Genomic DNA, 23,376 nt, shown 5'->3' with positions numbered 1-23,376 from the left:
ACTACAAATATAATAATAAAAATAATACACTGCAATTATTTATGCATTAGGTAAATACAACAGAGAAACCTACACTTTTCCTTTAGAAAACAGATTTGTTATATCGGTGAGTAAAAAACACGACAAGGGTTAAATTGCATCCTACGAAACACAGCTTTCTATGCTCTCCACAGTCAGAAGACAAATATATGTACATGACAAGCAATAGGAGGCAGTTGTTGACAAGGCAGTACAAACAATAATTGCTGATTTTCCTGCACATTTACAGAAGAATATGAACTCCAGATCCTCGCCTACGAAACGTAAAGCTTATGATATAATGAAGACAGTGTTAATTTCATTTTTTTTCAAGAAAATGCAGCTCACCAAAACTACAGTAAATAATTTAGGGACTTGAACAATAGGTTGTGTGAAAATGCACCATAAATTATAAACAAGTGTTTTGAAGGAGTACTGAAAGAACTTCTAGCTCGGAGGGACACCATTTGTCTCGTTTCATATTTATTATCCACTGTTTCAACAGTTCCTTTTTTTTTTTTTTTTTTCAAAGGGAGTCTGCAAGAAAGGAAAAATACTGTACACACCGCATGGTATGCCTGGCGTTGTTACACTTTTATGTATGAAAAAAAAAATGCTGCTAATTAACAAAACTATGGACTTAACTTCATAAAATTTCCATAAAATATGATATATCAGTTGCCTTTTTCCCGTTGACATTGCAGTTATATACAGCACACACAACAGACATGTTTTTTTCGTAGCTCTACCTCCGTATACACAACATTGTAAGCAGATGAATTTTTACAACGATGGGCGCTTAGTTCATATCTGCCGTGTTTCGCGGTGGCACCGCAAAGAGCGCTGTACAGGACAACACGGCCACTCAATATTCTTCTCTTTCTAACTCGTTGGCCTGTTGCTATGGTAACAACGGTTGATTTGCCAAACTTACAGTTCTCACGTGGCGAGTGCTCAATAACTCTCTTAGCGACATTTATTGTGCACACAGTATTAGCATTGGTACGTTTCGTCTTTGATTCTCCGTCGATTTTGAATTGTTTTCTTACCTTCGCGTCAGTTGTTAATGAATGTTTTAACGTTAGCCATCTTAACAATTGCTAGCTTCCATCAGCTGGCAGCGTGGTAGTCCATATTGGCAACATGGCACTGTAGTTCCAAGCTCGGCCGCTTAACTGTCATGTCCCATCTTTCAAAAAAACAAGTATACATGCCTCATATATTGATTGTTTCAAATAGTTTCAGGCACAGCCACCTAGATACCAAGTTTTGAGTATTACGACTAAAGACGTTTTATAGTTTATAGATTACGACTGCTGGGCGTGCTGGCCTCACTTCCGATTTCTCATGAGCACTGCCTGCTGGATCGCATCCTAAAGCTGCATAAACTGCCTGCTCAATCAAAATTATTTTGCCGTTAGGTGGCAGGCAGTACCCATCGACAATAGAGTGTCTTTATACAGACACTGTAATCGACAATATCAGTATATGCAGCTTGTGTTAATATACAAAATGCGCTAAATATATTAACACAGTGGTCAACCAAATGGAGGTTAAAAGTCAACGGCGAAAAATCTCAATTGATGGTCTTTACTAAACGTTTTCCCAGGATTATAAATCAACTGAGTATTCAAAACCAAATAATATCTTTTACCACATCAGTTAAATATCTTGGAGTGCTTCTAGACAAACGTTTATCATACAGCATCATATTTAAAACATAAGAGATAAAGCATTTCAAAGATACATGGCACTCTATCCACTTTTCAAAAGTCTGACTTCAAGGAAAGCAAAAGTCCTGCTGTATACATTAGTCATCATATCATACATCCACTACTGCTGTGAGATATGGGGCCAAGCTCATCCTCGCCAAAGACGCTTTATAGTTTAACCGATCCTCGCCACCTGAAGAGTCTGGAAGGAATTCAAAGAGCTGTCTGCAGAACAACCACTGGTGCACACTACCTCACAAACAATGTCAAACTCTACAGTGAACTTCATATACCCTTCCTGGTTGCTCATATTCAAGATATACATACTACATACAGGAATAAGCTACTTCATCATGCCAACCCTTTACTAAGAGACATGACATAAATTCAAACAAATACCTCGTCTTTGACGGTCTTATTAATCAATTTTCTTCACTATAACCTATTTAAATTTCAATTTGTATAATCATATTTTTGTAAAAGGCAAGGGTCCAAGGGACCTAGTACTTTTAAAAAAAACATCTTAAAACTAAAAAAATTCAGTCTATGCAAAGTCACTACCTGCCACCTAGTGGCTACTCGCACGTAACCGTTGATTGGGCAGGCAGTGTAAAGAGCCACAGCGTGTGATCCAGCAGGCAGTGCTCAACAGTAACAAGGAAAAAATGGAGGAAAGTATAAATCGCAACTGCAGTACAAGTCTTCTTGAAGAGCATTCAGTGCTGCCAAATGGCGGGTAATTACCCGATTTTCGGGTAAAATTGTGGTCGGAGGGTATTTTAGTGGGTATTAAGAATTTTCGGGTAATTCAATATTTTTAGGATTTGTAAATTTAAATTAGTGATTTCACCAGCCCTATTCTGTGTGGTATACAGGGTGTTTCAAAAATACGAGGCGTAATTTCAGGTATGTATTTCCCACATGTAGACAATTAAAATAGTTCACTGCAATATGTGTCCGGAAATGCTTTATTTCCGAGTTATGGCCTTCACAACATTGAAATTCACTGGAACGTTTTTCTTTCCGCAGGTCGTTGCCGTCAAAGGAGTCATTAAGAGGGCACTCTGACAGTTCATTCCGAGGCGAAGGTTACATTCAGTGTTGTGTAGGCGTTAGACTGTGCGACATGTATTCAAATCAAGAGCTGGCAGAGATACACTTCATGTACGGTAAGGCGGACGGCAATGCTGCGCTGGCTCGCCGTTTGTACCAGGAGAGGTACCCACAGCGACAATGTCCAGATCGGAAGACATTTGTACGTCTCCATTACCGTCTGTGCGAGTATGGAAAATTTAACTCTCCTGGTTTGGGAAGAGGACGACCAAGATCTACAACTCCAGAAGTACAGGAGGAGATTCTGGAGGCTGTGAACATGACTCCTCCTATCAGCACACGAAGGGTAGCGTTGCAAGTCAATGTTCCTCATACGACTGTCTGGAGACTGTTGAAAGAGTATCAATTGTATCCTTATCATTTGCAACGTGTACAGGCCCTGTCACCCTGCACGAGTTAGGTTCTGTCAGTGGTTCTTGCAGCAGTGTGGTGTAAATCCGAACTTTCCTGCCTTAGTATTATTTACAGATGAAGCACAATTCACACGAGATGGCGGCATAACAAATTTCCACAATCAGCATGTATGGGCGTATGAAAACCCACGTGCAACTGTTCCATCTCATCACAAGGTGCGGTTCTCCCTCAACATGTGGGCCGGTATCATTGGTGATCGATCAGTTGGACCCCATGTACTTGTAAACAGACTTACGGGGCAGGCGTACACAAACTTCCTGGAAAACACCATACCTCATGTTTCAGAAGACACTCCACTGATCAATTGTCAACACATTTACTTCTTGCATGATAGTGCTCCTGCACACTTCAGTCGTACGGCTTGCCGGTACTTGGATCGAAGGTTTCCTGATCGATGGATAGGTAGAGGTGGCCCAATTGCTTGGCCTCCACGTTCACCTGATCTGAACCCTCTCGATTTCTACTTGTGGGGCCATTTAAAATCATTGGTTTATTCGTCTCCGGTGCCTGATTTGGAATCCCTTCGGAATCGAATTGTGGCATGTTCTGAGGACATACGCAATACTCCTGGAGTTTGGGATCGTGTTCGCAGGTCAATGAGACATCGATGTGAGGTCTGTATTCAAGCGGGAGGTGGACATTTTGAACATCTTCTGTAATGACAACGACCTGCGGAAAGAGAAATGTCCCCGTGAATTTCAATGTTGTGAAGGCCATAACTCGGAAATGAAGCATTTCCGGACACATGTTGTAATGAACTATTTTGATTGTCTACATGTGGGAAATACATACTTGAAATTATGCCCCGTATTTTTTAAACACCCTGTATAAGAGAATAGAGAGAGGCATGTGTTGGGGCTTCCTCGCTGGGGAATTTCCAGTGTCTTTGCTCGCAACTTCGCTTCAGTGCTTAAATACACCTACACCTCCGGAGGGAAGTTTTTGATATGAAATTTCCAACAAATCGTAGAGTTACATAAAAACACGTTAATTAAAAAAAAATACTTTTGAGAAAATGGCTTATATAATGTACATAATATATGTGCACAAACTTAGAATTGGAAAATGGAATACATATAAAGAGAAACAACTTAGTAAAATATTTTCAGGGTTCAGTTTTGTCAAGAACTTTCAAATGCCTTTTTCTCACAATCAAAAGTAATATTTTTGACTTAAATGTTTTCCTTGTAAGTCGACGAAATATTCCCATTTTCTTCAAATTCACTGAAATCATTTTCCACCTCGTTAGTCTCCATTTTTCTAACGCTTCCTTTGAAAGAGTATTTAACGCCTTAAAAAACTTGAAAACTGCCCATAGGAAGAGATTGGAAACAAAGATTGGTGGTATTGATGGCTGCAAAGGAGGGGATAGAAGCGAATGGAAGATGTGTTGCCTTTGAACCTATTAAAGACGTGATAAAAAGTAAGGTGTGGTATGGTACAATGCCAGGAACGTCTGTTTAGCTATTTTAACATACCGTAATATGTAATATGATGCCCTGTTATTTGATATTTTAGACTGGTATGTTTTGTTATGATTATTTTTGGAAAGGAGGGTATTTTGGAGCAAAATCGGGTAATTTCATTAACAAGATTTGGCAACACTGGAGCATATCCAATCCTTAGCAATGGACTGATAGTTCATCTCTATACTACTCTATACCTGGGAGTAGGACTTACCATATTATAAAGCTGTCATAACCTATGCCAGGGTTTGCGGCAGTGACCCACCTCCGTAAGCTCCAGGTGATTCGAATCATTACCCATCTCCTCAGAGTAGCAGCTCGTGCACCTCCGTCCACTAGACAGGAGGATAGGGAGGCTGGCATAATGAAACCTCTTGAATACCGCAACTGCTGCTGAAGTAGTTCTCAACTCGGACTATTACATTAACATCCCTCTTCTCAACTAATCAATCAAGTCATATTTCAGTTGACTCACCAAACAGTTAATCTTCTAAATTGAGGCAATTCATCCTAAGACGCTAAGACAAATTTAATGTCAGCATGAGCCCTAAAAGAAATAGGCCATGGACCTCTAAACAGAAATCTTTGCTTTAGCTTTCGTCATATGAGCTAGTTTACTCTACTTTCACTCAAACTGCGAAAGGACATGGTTCCGTTCAATGTGCAGATTTACACCTTCTGCAGTCACGCTTATCACCTTTATGTGGTAGCTATTAGATTACGCCCATTTTCGGCTTTCTCTTTCAAAATTCTCTAGAGTTTCTTCAGTGGAACAGTGAAACTCGGAGTGAGACAAGTGGCCAACAGGCTTGGAGCTCACATATTCAGTTTTTATCAGCTCCTAACTGCCTTGCAAGGACGCGTTTTAACGTATTTCTTCCCATTTCCCTATTAATTAATTAATTTATTTATTTATTTATTCATTCATCCACAAATATTTGAAATTATATTGTATGATAAAATCTTAGTCCAGAAAACCTGTTCAACAGCAGTTAATGGACAGCTTGAGTAGTTAATAAATCAGTATCTATACAGGAAACCAGGTCATTCATAGTAGCTTTTGTGACGCAATCTTCCTTGAAATTCTTCATTATATGGATTCATAAAGTCAGTTCACGTAACAAGTCATTGATATTACTGATTATATCTAAAATTTTTTCATCTGAAGATGATGATGATGAACTCATTTTGCGGCGAGTAACTTACCACAACAATAAGACACTTTACACTTGACGGCTGATATTTTCATCTGCCATTTTAAGTCATACTGCACTTGTGCTAAGAACCTATTGCTTTCCTATCCATTCATTCAGATAGAGATAAGTTATGTAGAGATTTATGGTATGCAATAGCTTATTAAGCGTTCGAAAAATCCAAGTCACTACTTACTGATTCACTGGAACTTTTAGATACAAATTCCACTACTGGCCACAAGCTTTTGCTTCATCGGGAGTGCCAACCAAAAGTGTACCATTATTATCGTTGAATTATTATTATTATTATTATTATTATTATTATTATTATTATTATTATTATTATTATCATCATCTATTGTTGGAGAAACTGTCCATTAGCTTCTTCACTTTAAAACTAGCAATGAAATGCAAATTGCATACATTGCCAACTAGCTAGTCACTAGTCAGACTTCAGATGCATACAAACAATTGCTCTTCCTCTGACACATATCTGATGATGATTATATAATAATATTATTATTGTTATTATTTTAATCCCTAAATGGAAGCGTAAAACATTACCATAAAAAGTAGTGTATTGTTTATTAACTAAATGACATTTCATAAAAGTTGAGAGGATGCGAAGGCATTTCTTTCCCCTTCTACTTGCCCTGAGTCCGTCAGTAACAGATCAGTAGCTGTTACCTCTTATACCTGCACCCCCCCCCCCCCCCAAGTTGTACACACAAGAAAATAAAATATTAAATAAAGTACATAAGTGAATATAAAATACAGTGACACAAGTAGGGACAATTACATGTTTGTGTATATTTTAGTGTCATTCTTATAATATTTCCAACTAATAATAAATTAAATTAAAAAATGTTAGTTTGGATTATGTCGGGGGGGGGGGGGGGACACAGTGCAGATTGTCCCATTGTGTATGCTGTAGAGTAGCAACTAGTGGTGAAGAAAACTTTTATCTCCTGCTCTCAGTAGCTTTTTAATGTGCCAGTTGACATAATAGCAATAAAATTATATATTAACACTTACTATAGGCTTTCGAAATATAGATTACCAGTAAACATTTTCAATAATAAAATTTTGTTACTGTATTGACAGTCAATTAGCCGAATGTTAGTAAGATGGACAGTAGCAGCTTACCCTTCACTGATGGTAGAGGGGAAAGCTTCCACTTCCACTTGGTAATGAGTTTTGGAATAATATTCTGGGGAAATTCCACAGATAGTAACAATATATTTCTATTACAAAAAAGAGTAATTAGAATAATAGTAGGTGCGAAATCTAGGGAGTAGTGTAGGACTATTTTAAAAAAACTACAAATAATGCCCATGGCTTGTCAGTATATCTTTTCATTAATAAATCTTCCTCGTATGTAATCGTGAAAACTTTGTAACTAATTCAACAGTTCATAGCATAAATACACGTCAAAAATATGACTTTCATACTCCATCGGCAAGTCTATTGTGCTATCAAAAAGGAGTGCGTTATATGGCAGTAAAAATTTTTAATAGCCTCCCTATCGATATAAAAAATGAAACTCAAAACATAAAATTATTTAGGGCCAAATTAAAGAAGTACCTAATTTCTCACGCCTTCTATTCTGTAGGTGAATTCATGACATTCAATAACGCTTCATGAAATTGATACTAAAACTATGTGTTGTACTAGTAGACTATATTGTAAATCTATATATATTTCATCTAGACTGTGACTATAAATTAAGATTTTATAATAGTATTAAGTTTTTTGACTTGTTCCATATTCTAGCTGTAAGCATGTATGAATACCATGGAATGTTAATAAATACAATACAGTACAATACAAAGCCTATCAACCAAACTGAAATGGGGTTTACACTATATAACCCATTCCTTATTTCAGCCCCCACCACTCCTGGGAAAAATAATCAGAAATCGCTATTGTCTGCTGACTTTTATTGGCGAGCAGTTTCGTTCTCTGAAAGCACATGACTTTATTTTGTCATGTTAAGTTCACCCACTGAAGTATATAGTTGTATTTTATTTGTCATGTCACCTAATGGAAGTACTAGGTTCTTTGTATTGTGTGTCATGATTATAATTTCTACTATCAGTGTGGGTTGTGGTTTGATTGCTGGCATTGAAATCCGTTAAAATCCAACATTTTTGGAAAGATGTAGTTACAAAGACAGAATTATTTCCTTTAAGTTGCAACTTCACCATATAAGACGATAATTTCCTGCATTAACATTATCCATTCCACTCTTTCGGTCCTGCTGGCATGCAATGGACAGGGTAGGATTCCAAATGAGCAAACACTGCAAAGTAAGAAGGACTCATGCGAATTTATTAAATGTGTTACAAAAGACGTTTGGCCACTAGAGGAAGCGCGCAATCCTCCAATGACCCCCGCAGCGGCAGGCGCGGGCCCAGCGCTGGTCCCAGGCACGGATGGCTGCGGTGCGGGTCACGCTCTGCACCTGCGCCTTGCAGCCGCAGCGGCAGCACTGCTTGACCACCAGCGGCTGCTTGCCCAGGTAGATGTGGCGGATGCTGTCCACGGTCTGCTCCGTCTGCATGGCGCCCTCGACCGGACTCAGCTCCGGCACGAAGTGCAGACAGTCGGGCTCCACCCCGTACTCCAGCTGTGAATATCAGGGCAGCCATTATGATGGGCCCAACAGTTCTATTTCTAGGGTTGCCAACCCTCCCGTATTTGCTCCTAATTTTTTTCTTCAAGCATTTTTCTCCCTTATTTTTGCAGAATGTAAAAACTTTTATTCTAAACATTTCATTTTGCTGTGAATGATGATTATTTAATATGATAAGTTTTCTTGTTCAAGAGATGCATTAAAATGTGCAGTCTTTTTAGAACGTAATGCTTGCTAAGAATGGGTTTTAGTGTTCACCCGTTTAAAATCAGACAGTGTTAATGTTATAAATTTGGAAAAACTGGCTAGTTTCGTTCTAAGCATACCGAGTAGTAATGCTCATACAAAGAGGCTGTTTTATCTGTGGACAATAATTGGACAGATGTTGGAAACACGAACACGACACATTCAATCAAATCAGTGCTGCAAACTGCTTAGACTTCAACTATTACACGAGACAAAATTTGTCTCAAAATACTCTTAATTTAAGCCTAGTTGCGGAAGTGTAGAATAAAGTTATTTTTTAGTAAATAAACCGAATAATTTGTCTATTTTCTATGTGAAATTTTGTCGATTCCTTAATCTCCCTATTTTCTTCAAAAAAAAAGTTGGCAACCCTAATAAAAGCTGACAGTTACATTTGTTGTCTGTGCTCTAACTCCCAAGCTATGACAGGGCAGTGAGCTTTAGGAGAATGCAACTTGAGTTCTTGGGATTCATTTGATGTTGAAAAATTGGTATTATTTTATTTCTGAATCTCCTCTTTAAAATGCTGCATTAATGTTCACTATATTATATAAGATCAGCTTCTGTGGCTGTCCACTCAGCTGTCAATTTTCATATTTAATATGAATTAGTGTACTCATGTCGTACAGATATTTAATTCTAACAAAACTATGAGAGAAGGTACTGAATGCAATGAGCGTACTACGGCTCCCGTGTATTATGCTTTGAAGCTCATTCGTGATCACTCCATACAGCCATCCTCGAGTTTTGTGACCAATATGGAAACTGACGTCATGTGAATCAATCAGATAGCAAACATCATGAGGAAGAAATCTTCATGAGACAGGGAAGTGCGTCAGGATGTTGCAAGTTTGTCACTCTCGAATTTCGTAGCTGCAGCCCACTGATGAAGACTTAAGTATGACTTGACACTTGCAATGGCCAAGAATAGCCAATTTTGTCATTCTTTAAATTAGATGTCATTTTGTGCTCTAATTCGTGAGATTTATTCTGTATGTAAATCTGATAAACAGTTTTCGAGAAATAACATTTTAGTGTAATGCTGCAGATTTAAAGGATCAAATAGGCTCAAACTTCACCCTTATTCCCTGGAGTATTTATTTTACTATACACTGCTAAATTTAAACAGTGATAAATCCAAAGCTAATTAATCTAGGTACTGGTGCGATTCCTTTCTTCAGTTAAACATTATTTACTACACTACAGTTTGAACTTCTCAGATCAGAATCTCAACTTTCTATAAAAAGGAATTTTTTTGCTAATGGAGTCATTGCCCAGGATGCTTCATAGGAAGCTACATTCATGATGAGGGAAGATGATGATGGAGGTTTGTTGAGATGCCACAGGAGAACAGGAGCTCTCAGAGAAAACTTCTGTGTTACCTGTCTTTCGACACAAGTTATACATTGGGAATACACCAGGGATCGAACCCATGTCCACAGGATTATAAGTCCAGCGCTCTAGCCACTAAAGCACTGTTCCAGCTACTTTCTATAAAATAATAACTGAGTATTAATAATGAAATGCACAAGTGTTCCAACAAGCATTTGTTTACATTCACAACACACTGCACATGAGATATTTTAATGCAGACCCTTCGGTAGGTTAAATCCGTCAAGTATAACAAATAATAATAATATAAATTAGAACACTACACCAACAATGACTATGTACTGTTACAGGATAATTTGCTAACAAAACTGACTTATTAGTTAGCTTAGTGTTTATATACAGGCCAGATTTGTAAGGATGATTCTCAAGTGTCGAGTCATACCTTAATTGCTTGAATGTGGCACTGAGATTATGAAAACACAACATGCATGTAAGGAAATTTACCTGAATTTAACATATTTGATAATGTTCTATGATGAACACGTGTTTTTAAATTACTTCAGAATCAAAATTCTGTGTATTCATAATAATCTGGCTTACCTGAATGGGTAATGACTGGTAAAAGAGAGCAGGTGAGGCGACTGCAACGATCTTGGTGGGTGGGTTCAGCTGGGGGATCATAACCTGGCTGGGCAGCAGACAGCACTCATCTGCAGCAGTCACAATGTGCATGAGTCGGGGAGGTAATGGAAAGAATAACAAAATTAAGCTATGTCCGCACTGAACAGAAAATAACAAGAGTAACCACTCTCAAGTCTTGCTATTGGAAAAAGACATTTGATTCACATCCTGTACAAAGAAATTTGCACTACTTCGTAGAGTCTGAACTTCGTTTTGTTGTGCGACTGATGACGTGTATTACAGCACTGAGTGGGGCGAGTGCTTGTTTATACTGCAGCACAACGTAGTCGGACAGATTGAGGGAGGAAATGTTTTCTTGCCGAGTAAGATGGTCCAACAGCAGCCAATGGAAGCATGTCAGCTTTGTAACTGTTGTCCCTTCTTGGCATCGTGACAGCTTCAATAATTACAAGGCGCAAGTGGGTTATTTCTTCAGATAAGTGGTAGCCTGCTCAACAAAAAAACTGAATGATGCACATGAAATCCTGTGATATGAAACAAAAGTTAGGGTTGTTACAGATGTAATAATGTAACTCCAATATACAAGCTGTGAGTGAACCTATTTCTTGACGTCGTCCTCAAACACGCAATCGTCACTATCATCATGCGTGAGCTCCCACTGCATGGTGGTACTGGGTTCATTGCCTCCAATAGTGAGGTATACCTCCGACGTCACACTCTTCTTGCCCACCACATTCGCAATAAAGAACTCGCTCCCAGATCCGTCCCTGTGTGGGGAATCGTCACCGAGGCGTTCCAGATTGCACTGCAATTCATCACTGGTAACCTTCTGTGTTGGTGAGGAAAGACTGTAGTCCTCGCTATCAGCAACGGAGGTGAGCTCTGGTGGGCTCTGCAGATACAGTGGCGGCATGCTCTTGCGATTGTCGACTGCCGTGCGGGGCCGTTCATCCAAGCAGAAGCTGCGACGCACGCTGGGCAACTGCTCACTCTCCTCGGCCTGCCGAAGAAGGTCGCTGAAGAATACCTCCCGTGGTGTTAATCCAGATGATGACGGGACGTTGCCTGCTGTTGGAGGCGTCATTGGCGTGTCCACTGTTGTCAAGTGCAGATAGCCATCGAACGCATTCATCTCCGGCAGTCCATGGAATGACTCCGAGCTGGAGAGTCGTTCCTTGCGCTCAATAATGGCAGTTTCTACAGTCACTGAGGTTTCTTGAGGCAGTGGAGAGGGTTCCTTCGAGGAAGAGGAAGAGGAGGAGGAGGAGGAGGAGGAGGAGGAGGATGAAATACGTCTCTTGGCAGTGTCACTGTCCACTGAGTCGGACTTCTTGACTGTGAGGATGCCAGCATCATCGTAGCTCTGACGTCCCGTGGCAGCATTGTAGAGTGACGGTGTGTTCTGAGGCTGCACAGGACAGCTGTTGAGGGAGATAGTGGCCATCTCGTCTGAAGCGTTGAGGCTGCAGTGCGTCTTGTACGAAACAGGAGTTTCTGGCTGCACCGTTTGTGGTTTTGTAGGGAACTGGGGCGAGTCAGTCTCCACATCGTCAGGCTCCTTGTTAACAATGGACACACGATCCCTGGGCTTTGGCGGCCGGTTGGACCGATGCTTGAACCACCAGATGCACATGAAGAAGCCCACGAATATGCACCACAAGATGGCCATCGTCATCATGAAAAGTCCGAAAGTCTCGGGGTTGCCTTCGTTGCTGATTGCATTCCAGAGGATGGGCGTCAGGATGAACCAGTAGATGAAGGTGAAGATGCCACACGCGATGGGAACGGCCCAGGAATATTCGTCAGACTCCTCCTCGTAGTAATCGAGATGGTACTTGGACACCATCTTGGCAAACACTGAAACACTCCCTGCAGCGGTGACCGCAGCCTTATCTCCAACTTCCTGCATCCGTTGCAGATATCACGTTTACACAAGCCAAGCAGAAACGTCACACACCGCTTCCAGCCAGAGGAAGGAAAAGTGGGACAGTAAAGTAATTCTATATTTAGGTGTCCCACATCCACGATTTTTCAACTGATGAGCCAATTTTTAAGAAATTTGAAAACTTTATTAGACTGTTGATTGCCACATTTCTCTATTTGATGTAGGATACACTTCGAACTAATAACTTTTATTAAGACTATTTTTTCGAGGAATAATTAATAAAATCAAATGTTACTGAAATTAAGAACTGTACAATAGTTATGTAGGACAAAATGTTAGGGGAAGGTTTTACCTACGTAAGTCTTGCAATCCTGAGTAGTTGTGTGTTAAGAGTCAGTTTGTGAAGATGGAACACACTTCCTCATAATTCAGCCTTTATTGTGTCTTGAACGATACTCATTTCCTTATTCAGAAGACATACATAAATAATTTTCTGTACAGCCAAATAAGAAGGTGCAGTTTGTTTCGTGTACTATACACAAAAGACATCTTTTATACCAAAAACTGATTACACTTAAAACAAATTATACATTTTAAGTCAGTTATGTAAAGGCTGTAAATGGTTTGACTGGCTTTGTTAAAAGGTCAGTCAATGAAAGTAGAAAATTGCTTCGCATGTCGTGCAAGTGCTCAGGATACTTTCATTTGCTGCCTATATCATGCATCGAGTATCATAATAAATACTGAATGCTATGGCTTACAGTGACGAGTTTTTAATTACTTTGTTTGTGATAAAAGTTGTTGTTGTTTTCTAATGCCAGGCATTTGACAATAAAGTCATTTGACCTCTTGCACTCCAATATTTTTCAAAGATATTGTCATGGTTAGCCACTGACACACAGATTTTGAGGTGTTCCGAATCCATTTCTTGGTTTGAGTTGCACAATGGGCAGTTAGGGGACTGATATATTCCAATTCTATGCAGATGCTTGGCCAAACAGTCATGGCCTGTTGCCAATCTAAATGCAGCTACAGACGATTTGCGTGGTAAATCGGGAATCAACTGTGGATTATGATGCAGGGAGTTCCATTTTTTCCCTTGAGATTGTGTTATCAAATTTTGTTTGTTGAAGTCTAAGTATGTAGATTTAATTAATCTTTTCACAGAGGAATACGTAGATTTAGTAACAGGTCTGTAAGTGATAAAGGTAAATCAGCAGTTACTTTGCTTAGATACAGTAGTAACGATGTTATTAAGCATTACTTTAAAAATTAACTGTCACTAGCAATGCGTTACCTCTCAACCCTGCTCCCCTTCTTTGCATTCTCTGATACTAGTCCAAAACACTGGGTATGACACAATGCAGAAACCCAGCACCATGTTGAATGCTTGAAAGTGTCAAACCAAATTCAACAATAGATGTCTCAGCAATATTCGTGTCTGGTGTATATCGTTTCATTTGTCATTTGATTTTATGTAAGAAAATTGTTGGAGTCCATTTTTAATAAATTTTCCCTCAGACATTTTTAATAGAAACATACATTTAGTTTAATAAGAATCTTATTACATTCGCATTATTCCAGATAAAATCTGACCAACAGTTCAAGATAAATTCCTGTATATAAATTATCATACAACAAAACCATTCTTTGCTATCAGGAGATCCCGAAAATCCATCTTTTGCAGCATCACTATACTTGCGTGCATAGAGGGAATGATGTAATTTTTTTTAAGTAGGTTATTTTACGACGCTTTATCAACATCTTCGGTTATTTAGCGTCTGAATGATATGAAGGTGATAATGCCGGTGAAATGAGTCCAGGGTCCGGCATCGAAAGTTACCCAGCATTTGTTCATATTGGGTTGAGGGAAAACCCCGGAAAAAACCTCAACCAGGTAATTTGCCCTGACCGGGAATCGAACCCAGGCCACCTGGTTTCGCGGCCAGACGCGCTGACCATTACTCCACATGTGTGGACTGGAATGATGTAATGAATATTAATATGCAGAAGCCACACTATGACAACATTTAGTGTGCTACTTGAATGTATTGAAAATGTTCCATTGTTCATCTGTGGGATGAAGCTGGACACGTGACTCACCCAGCAGGCTCTCATCTGGCTCGGCGCTCTGCACGAGACGTGACAGCAGCTTGAACAACAGAGCCAGCACATCCAGGTTCTCAGCGCTGCGCACGAAGACGGGCAGGCAGCTCTGGCGCAGTAGCCCCCAGATGCGGATGACGACGAGCAGCTCCCGCAACGTGTTGAGCGCCTTGTAGTCGCGCAGCAGCTCGTAGCCCGCACCCTTGCGCTGCTCAGGCAGGCGCGCCAGCAGGTTGAGAGCCAGGTCGGCCACCCACTGGATGAGCTGCTGCAGCGACTGCAGCGTGCTGGGCTCCACTGTGAACTCCTTGGCCTCCAGGTGGAACAGCACCTTGTCCACGTCGGTCAGTGCATCCGTCATCGCCGCAGCCAGGCTCTCTGCCGGGCCCTTGTCATGGCTGGATAGGTCTGAGGGCCGTAGCAGTGACTTGAATGCAGTGGCCACCGAGTGAAGCATCAGCAGCGATGTGAGGTCTGCCGCCTTGGACTGTGTTCCATCCCTTTGTCTAAGCAAACGTGAAAATTAGGTCAGGCTCAGTTTGGATCTACACCAATTTATAATCCTGTTATTTTCTCTGTGCCAAAGTTGAATTCTATGATGGCTGGTTAGCGTGTTCACATTTGAAAAATGTCTGCTAGTCTGGATCTGTGGGATGGAATTCATTATCCTTGATGATAGATATTTATACTTTTAGATGCCAAAGGGCATATTAAGGGTTCGATCATCTGCACTTAAAAGTATAAACTTTAAGTGGACGATGCAGAATTTTGCTTATAACACTGATCAGCAGAATGTTGTGAGGTTCCTTCATAAATCAAAACCTCAACACCCAATTTCACTTCTCTCCTGGAGGAAAGTGTGCTCTGAAAACTCTCAGTAAAATGAAATGAAAGTGGCTGACCTGTACAGCGACGTCTTGATGTTGAGGAACTGCACGTAATGGAACTGCTGCACGTGGGGCAGCTGCCTGTTGAAGCTTTCGGTGAAGCGATCGCACACAGTGTCCATCATGGAGGGGCGCAGCGACACGAGCAGGTCCCACCAATCCAGCCCTGTGACCAGGCAGTACTCGAGCAGCGTGCAGGCGTACGGCACCGTCATGGGCCCGCCTGGCTCGGAGATGGGCAGCAGGCGGTACAGATAGAGCTGACCGTGCGTGTCTGCTGCCACGAGCACACAGCCCAGCCAGCTCATGTCCAGGTGCGCCACTCGCAGGTTGACGCGGGGCTGCTTGGCACTGGGCGGCTCCTCCTGGCGCCACACTTGGTTCAGTGACGCTGTGGCCACCTGCTTGAGCGAATCTCGGTAGAGGCAGTGGATGGAGCCGTCTGTCAGTGCCACCATGACGTAACAGGGTGGCGGCATCGTCGTGGTGATGGATAACTTGGAAGTCGTGATGCAAGCCACGGATGACGTGGACATGAAGTGAGACTGGTGCTGCCACAGCTGTAATTTGGCGGTAATCTAGTAGACCAATTGCGAGTGCATGTAAGCATATTCTGCATCTTTTAATAAGTTGTTCTTGTTTAGCTTTTGATCAGATGCAAAATAATGATTACACAATGCCATCTTTATACTTGTTTTTTGAAAGATGGGACATGACAGTTAAGCGGCCGAGCTTGGAACTACAGTGCCATGTTGCCAATACGGACTACAACTACCATCTGATGGAAGCTAGAAATAATTGTCGTTAAGATGGCTAACGTTAAAACATTCATTGACAATTAACCCGAAGGTAAGAAAACAATACAAAAATCGACAGAGAATCAAAGACGAAACGTACCAATGCTAACATTGTGTGCACAATAAATGTCGCCAAGAGAGCTATTAAGCTCTCACCACGTGGGAACTGTTAAGTTTGGCAACTCAACCGTTGTTACCATAGCAACAGGCCTACCACGCTATGTGACATTCAGTTGTTTTTCCAATCGCAATGCTCCTGTCATGTCCCATCTTTAAAAAAAAACAAGTATAATGAATATAATGGCCACTTTCTCGGTGCGTAGTATATATAAAAAATAATTTGAGAAATTGCTGAGTGTGATCATATCGAAAGTATGTTTCAATACTGGAACACGATTTTGAGTTGCTGGGGATAAGAAATTCTGTGATATTGTAATTTCCAACAGGACCAGCACATGTAAAAGTTCTAGACGTAATGTTTTGCTGATAACATGGCAAACTGCTCTTCCAGCCTCAGGCCATGTACAAAAGTTTAAATAACAACACTTCAAAGAATTTACTCAAGAGGTCCAGTTTTACCAAAACTACAGGTCAATATTTTAGAAAAATTGCTATGAAATGAGTGATATGTTGTAAGAGTTACGTCACAAGTTTCATGGGTGGAATGATGATCATTCCTGGTATGCAGTTTGTTGTCTGTGTAGTTCATAGGCATACTCATTCCCCATTCCCATTATTTCACAATTTACACAGGTATCCATTACAATTTCAATCAAATTCTGTGTTGTCATCTTCTGCAGGCTGCTGGATCTGAGGTTCTAGGGTTCAAGCATGGCACAAGTATAATTAAAAGGCCTGTATCATAAATTTACAACACGTAATAATAATAATAATAATAATAATGGTAATAATGGTAATGATAATACAGCTGCAGGCAGCATTTGTTGGTCATTCTGTGACAATATCTCTAGCTGCTTTCAAGTAAAAATTACAACTTTCTGTTTCATGTGCAAAATAATGTGGAATACTATCTTAACTGCCTTTGATTCATCATTATACAGCCTGTAAGTTACAAAATATTGATTAAGTTTCTGTTCTCAAATTTGGGATGCAGCATTCACAGATTGATAAAATGGCGAATACAGTGGTTCAACAAGATTTAAAAAGAAACATAGTTCTAATGTGTATTTTTCAGATAAGATTACATGCTGCACTTAGTACTTACAACAGTCTTGAATGGCTCGGGCTGTGTAGAATGAGACTTCTGAAACAGCTTGTGTATCGGCAGTGGCTTCTCTCGCAGCTCCCAGATCTCCACAAGGCAGCCGTTGTCACCATTTGCGGCTACAACCAGTGAATCTGCGTCTTCGCGAACCACAAACTTGAGCTGGGCGACATGACGATCTGTGGGCATAGGCATGCTATGTGCAAGATAAAGATGACGCACATTCTCTATCATATGTTTTGCAGCAATTCAATTCCAATGTCAGGTTGCACCAAAACAGTAATTTACACGTCCATTTCTTGGACTGCAAAAGATATGTATAAGACATCGGACTTCGTTTATAAATTGTACATTATAAATCTAAAATTTGCATGAAGCAGTTAGTAGCTATTTGTGTAATGAAATCTCATTAGTGGTATATAATATGCTTGTAAGTATTTTACTTACTTCTTAAGTAAGAATGAGCACTGTACCGTAGTCGTAAAAACAGACCACTGAAGAGGTAGTCAAAGAACTAGGCTCATCCTGCACTACAGGCATTTGTCACTGCATACTCAAAGTTCTTTACTAATGACTGTTGTTAACCTTTTAAGAAAAAAGTCGATGCCAAATGATTCTGCTTGTTCGTGGAAAGAAATTGTTTGTAAGAGTATATTGTGTGTTCGTCTAAAGGAATAGAATGGAATTCTGGGAGGGGGACACTACAACCCAGCACTGCGATCTTTCAAGATCTATGCAGTAACCCTCAAGTTAGGAGCCTTCCCAAACACACATTGACTGACTATGCTAAGGTTTGCTGTGTGAGCGTCCTTAGGCCAGCCCCTCTGTGCATCACCAGGAAATGCTATGGAATGGAGAAATGTTGATGGAATGATGAGAAAAAACCCCAACTGGGATCTTGTCCGCCATAAGTGCCATTATGGATTTTTCAACGAAAAATTCCAGACCTGACTGGGACTCGAACCTGTACCGTGTGCAGACTGAAGGTCTGACCACTAACCCATCGTCTACAGGAAAGTAGTTCCTGTTTTTTTCTTTATTCCCATGAAAGCTAGATTGACGTTAATTTCGCAAAGACTTAATTTTTTTTGTTTCCATTTCGGTTACAGCTAAGAATAGGTTAATCCTGGAAAGTCATTCCCATAATCTTGAAGCCCTAAAAATTTGGTTTGACGAAGTTCCTGACTGCATCTATTACCTCTGATGGAGGTACAGACCCAGGAACAAAATTTGGGCCACCTGAATTTTCCAAGTTCCAGTTATAACATACCGCATATGCACAGTGACCAAAATTTTGTTTTTGTGACTGTACATCTATTATCAGGCAGTACATTTCACTTGACGATATGTGTCAGAGAAGGAACATCTGAATGTTACTAGTCAGTGACGTATGCAGTGAAGGGGGAAAGGAACTGGTCACCTACCCCATTATCTCCTGGCTTAGTTGCCTCATAAGTGGTGCCTTGTAGGTGTTACTTTGAGATTTAGACCTGTCTTTGGACAGTTGACTAAACAACAGCTGCTTATATCATTTGTAACGTAACAAATGCATGGAAAATATACTAGCTAAGTAAATCATTTTGTATTTTCTTCCTAAAGAACCTCATTATTCAGCGGATTATATTTTGTGATAAACTGAGTTGTAGCTGGACGTGTGACATCTCACCACTTGGAGGATCGTGGGGCAAGTATGTAATAAACACCCCTGGCCACTTACACTGGTTCTCCTTGATAGGACTGGACTGCAGAAAGAAGCTGGGCAGTGCTTGAGACATTATGACGCATTTCTCATCACCCTGCCTGACCGACACACGGAAACACTGGATGGGCAGACTGACGCTGCCACTGCTCACTGCCACGAGGAAGTGTCCATCTGCAAGCAAGCACGTGATCAGTAAGACAGACAAATACAGTGCAGTCTGCTTTTTTTTTTCTCAGACGAAGACCTGCAGGCTTATTGTGCAACCTCCTTATGTCGGAATGATTAGGATCGCTCTTGTTGATCTGCAGCCTCCTCAGATCGATGGCATCTGTTCACAATTCATTGCCTGAATCTGCTGCATCCTTCACCAAAAGAACATGTCGATTCTACGACTCACCAAGGTGCCATCTATCCGAAGGAGCTACACAACCCCAATCACTCACAGTCCGCTTAAAAGCCCCTGTGGCTTCACTGGATATGTGCAGCTCCCGCATACAGATGTCAGTTTGCTTACTTTTGCCATAGCAGATATCAACTGCAGTGATGCGATGCCGTGTGGAGCCCAGGCTGTCGCTGGTGACTATGGGCTGGCCCTCGCGTGATGCCATCACCACACCCACCATGCCCGTGGTGCTGATCACCAGACAGCCTTCCATGGGGCGTCCTCCAAAAGAGCGCACGGATGGTGGAAAGCGAAGGTGCGTGAACTTCTCGTTGTAGTACATGTTGTCCTTCTTCTCCACCACAAGACTGATCTGTATTGGTCGAGTGAAACAAGATGTTTAGGACATGACTGACCAGGTGACAAGCAGCTCTTCCTATTGAAAGTGTGCTATCCTTCACCTGACAAGTGTAGGCTCAATGCTATATGATAACGGAAACAACCAGTTACAGTATGTCAACATTACACATCTATCACACCCTCACTGTACACAATAAAGCATAGTAATCAGCAACAGTGCGAGTGATTATCACAAGTAAGGAAGTTTTGTTTGTCTAAGATTTTAGAGAACTTTTACCCTTCGTCATTTTCTTGATAATGTTATTAATAGCAAACGATATGACAGGTTTTGTTATGTCCTAAATACAGTAATATTGAACATAACATGCAGCTAACTGCCATTCTACAAAATGCATTTAGATTGGCAACAGGCCATGATTGTTTGGCCAAACATCTGCATAGAATTGGAATATATCAGTCCCCTAACTGCCCATTGTGCAACTCAAACCAAGAAATGGATTCGGAACACCTCAAAATCTGTGCTTCAGTGGCTGGCCATGATAATATCTTTGAAAAATATTGGAGTGCAAGAGGTCAACTGACTTTAATGTCAAACGCCTGGCATTAGAAAACAACAACAACAAAATGCACAGTCAACAGTCGAAATATTACAATACACAAATGTGCATACATAATTTTGGAAGTCGTACAAGTTACGTCTACGAATTAAGAAAAGAAAAAGACACAAATTAGTCACTAATGAAACATTATTAGAATTGTGACAATGAGTTAGCAGAAAATATTCAAGTGTATGCGGCACAAACATCTCTTGCAAAACTTCTTATGGGTGGAAAGAAACTTTACAAATGTAATCTTCATCTTACGATGTTTTATTTGTGTAGAAAAGTAGATATAACCAGTATCCCACAAAGAGTAAAAAAAAAAAAAGGTTACTAGTGCTTTATGACAAACTAACATTTTAGAAACAGAAAACTTGTTACTTATTAAAAATGAAAAAGATTAACTGCTCAGTAGCTTGCTACTATTACCACATTAGATATGAAGTAGATTACCTTCTTGCCGTTGTGGAAGAAAGCAGCACCCAGGATGTGCTCACCAGGAAAGGCTGCAGAGGCCAGGCGCACCCAGTCGTTGAGGATGTGCTCCTTGAAGCTCCAGAGCTCCACATTGCCTGCCGAGTCGGCCACCAGCAGCTTGTCCCCGGGCAGGTCCCACTCCAGTGCTGTCACCCCCACCTTGTTGGACGTCACCCTGCACAGACCATGGCCTGTGGTTACGAAATCTGCACCGTAACAGGCTGAGGAATCACAATACTTAGTCTAGACTTACTTGTGACTATGCCATGGGGTGTTGAGGTCGGCAACATACACGTGTGACCCCCATGTCTTTCCGCTGGCATCTTCCAGTTCTGTCGTCGTGGTGAAGGCCACAATGTTCTGGCTGGACACCGAGCACAACGTGTTGCCCTCATGAAGACTGAAAGAGATGCCAGACGTCACCATATTTTAAGTGATGCTTATTCTTTTTTTAAACATATATTATCGCCATACAGATAGAACTAAGCCAATATTATGGTATTTTAAAAAGTGCTGATGGTCTGCTTATTTCTATAATCTGAATAACAGCAACACGAATTTAACACAACAAAATTGACGTCATGAATTTAATACAAGTTTTGTAGCAGTTCAGTTTTCTTTATCAGTGTAATTCCCACTCGTACATAAATGTACGCACAACACATGTGTACAATGCAAACAAAAGGCGCTTCTTATTGTCCCCAAAAGTAAGAAGTTGTCAGTAATTCTTCTTCAAAAATTATTATTCAAAACTGCGCTGTCAGGTTTCATAACTGCTTGTCAATTGCAGCATGTATGCCTGATATCTGAGTGATTAATCATCTACACTTGTGTGTGAGAGATCCTGTGTTCGAATCTCAGCATTTCTCCCATTTCTATTACTTTAAGTATTAACATTATATTGAGTTTTAAACACATTTTTCGAGTATACCAATCTACGACACTTGTAGGTCGAGAAATGTGTTTAAATTCATGAGAAAATACAAACAGTATTACATATCACTGAAGTGATAATAAAATGAATAAAACAAAAGAATTTTAGTGAGCGAAGACTTCAGTCCTTAGCATCACATATAAGAGAGTAGCTGCAACTTGTCTCGTTAAGGTATCTAAAAACAGCAATGTTTAAGGATGTCGTTCCTTTTAAAGAAAGCCAGTGGTCTGTCTGCATCATTAACTTGGGTGAGTTGAAATCTATTCTGTAGATCTTTACTGGTAATAAAAATATCTCATCTCCCATTTTACACAAACTTAAGGCTTTCCTAGTTTTTGTTTTACTCTCTTCTTAAAGCTACGATTATGTTAGTTTATATAGATATGCTTAAACCTAAAACTTTTATTTGGAGAACTTTTCAACTGTTGAAAATTCCATGTAGGCCTACAATGTCCGCAACCGAATTATTTTAGAGCTAGATCCCTTTCTTATGTAGAATTCCTCAGAGTAAATGTTCGAAATAGGAGCCTTCCATCTTAATATAGGTATGGTCACAATTCTGCATTGACTTTCGTAGGTGAGGTGAAGGGATTACTAAGTGACATGAGGACAAGAAATGCGACTATTGTGACTAAGTTAGCGTGGGTTAGATGAGTGGAGACCGAGGACTGTGACAAGGCTGGAGTGGGTTAGACGAGGAAATAACCAAGTGACAGAACACCGAGGACTGTGACAAGGTTAGAGTGGGTTAGACGAGGGGATAAGTAAATGACAGGAGACTGAGGATTGTGATAAGTTTGTCACAGATGTCTCTACTATCTTCCCACATCAGATAATAATTGGTACCGCTAAAGTAAACAAATACCGGACATGAAAGGATAGTGACAATAAAAGTTAGGTTATATACTTGCAACAAATATATAATTGAAGATAAGCGTACCATTCATAATTTTGAAGTGTCTTCGTTGAATTTGTTGTATGTTTACGAAATAATGCATAGATCAGATCCATAACATTCGATATTCGGATTCTACTGCAACACTATTCAAGTGCACATATCAAGTCTATTAATTCACTTTCTTTGGTTGTCTGTACCACAATCTAGATAACTCTCCGTTATCAATACCACCACTCACTCCACTTTGTGGGGTGTGTGACTGAGCTGATATTCTGATTTTCCTGAAGGAACAGAATAGATGTATGTCTGGGAAAAAAATTTTTGGGAACATGAATATACAGATCTAATTGCCA

At 40.4% G+C, this 23,376-nt stretch overlaps 1 protein-coding gene across 1 annotated transcript; it reads right to left on the bottom strand.

The window, feature by feature from the left end:
- Positions 1 to 8,226: 8,226 nt before the first annotated feature.
- On the bottom strand, positions 8,227 to 23,356 carry MED16 (mediator complex subunit 16). Its single transcript, XM_069836432.1, has 10 exons — positions 23,066 to 23,356; positions 21,445 to 21,591; positions 21,168 to 21,366; positions 19,888 to 20,128; positions 19,389 to 19,544; positions 17,672 to 17,850; positions 15,665 to 16,209; positions 14,760 to 15,268; positions 10,730 to 10,839; positions 8,227 to 8,545 (listed from the first exon to the last, which is right to left on the bottom strand). Exons 1-10 carry the CDS (start codon positions 23,134 to 23,136, stop codon positions 8,279 to 8,281), a joined length of 2,424 nt encoding a protein of 807 aa, XP_069692533.1. The 5' UTR covers positions 23,137 to 23,356; the 3' UTR covers positions 8,227 to 8,278.
- Between the last annotated feature and the right edge of the window lie 20 nt (positions 23,357 to 23,376).

This window comes from Periplaneta americana, chromosome 9 (assembly GCF_040183065.1).
Source record: "Periplaneta americana isolate PAMFEO1 chromosome 9, P.americana_PAMFEO1_priV1, whole genome shotgun sequence".
In the NCBI taxonomy this organism is placed as follows: domain Eukaryota; kingdom Metazoa; phylum Arthropoda; class Insecta; order Blattodea; family Blattidae; genus Periplaneta; species Periplaneta americana.
The sequence above is the reverse complement of the archived record's forward strand: the minus strand, read 5'-3'. Positions and strand labels throughout refer to the sequence as shown.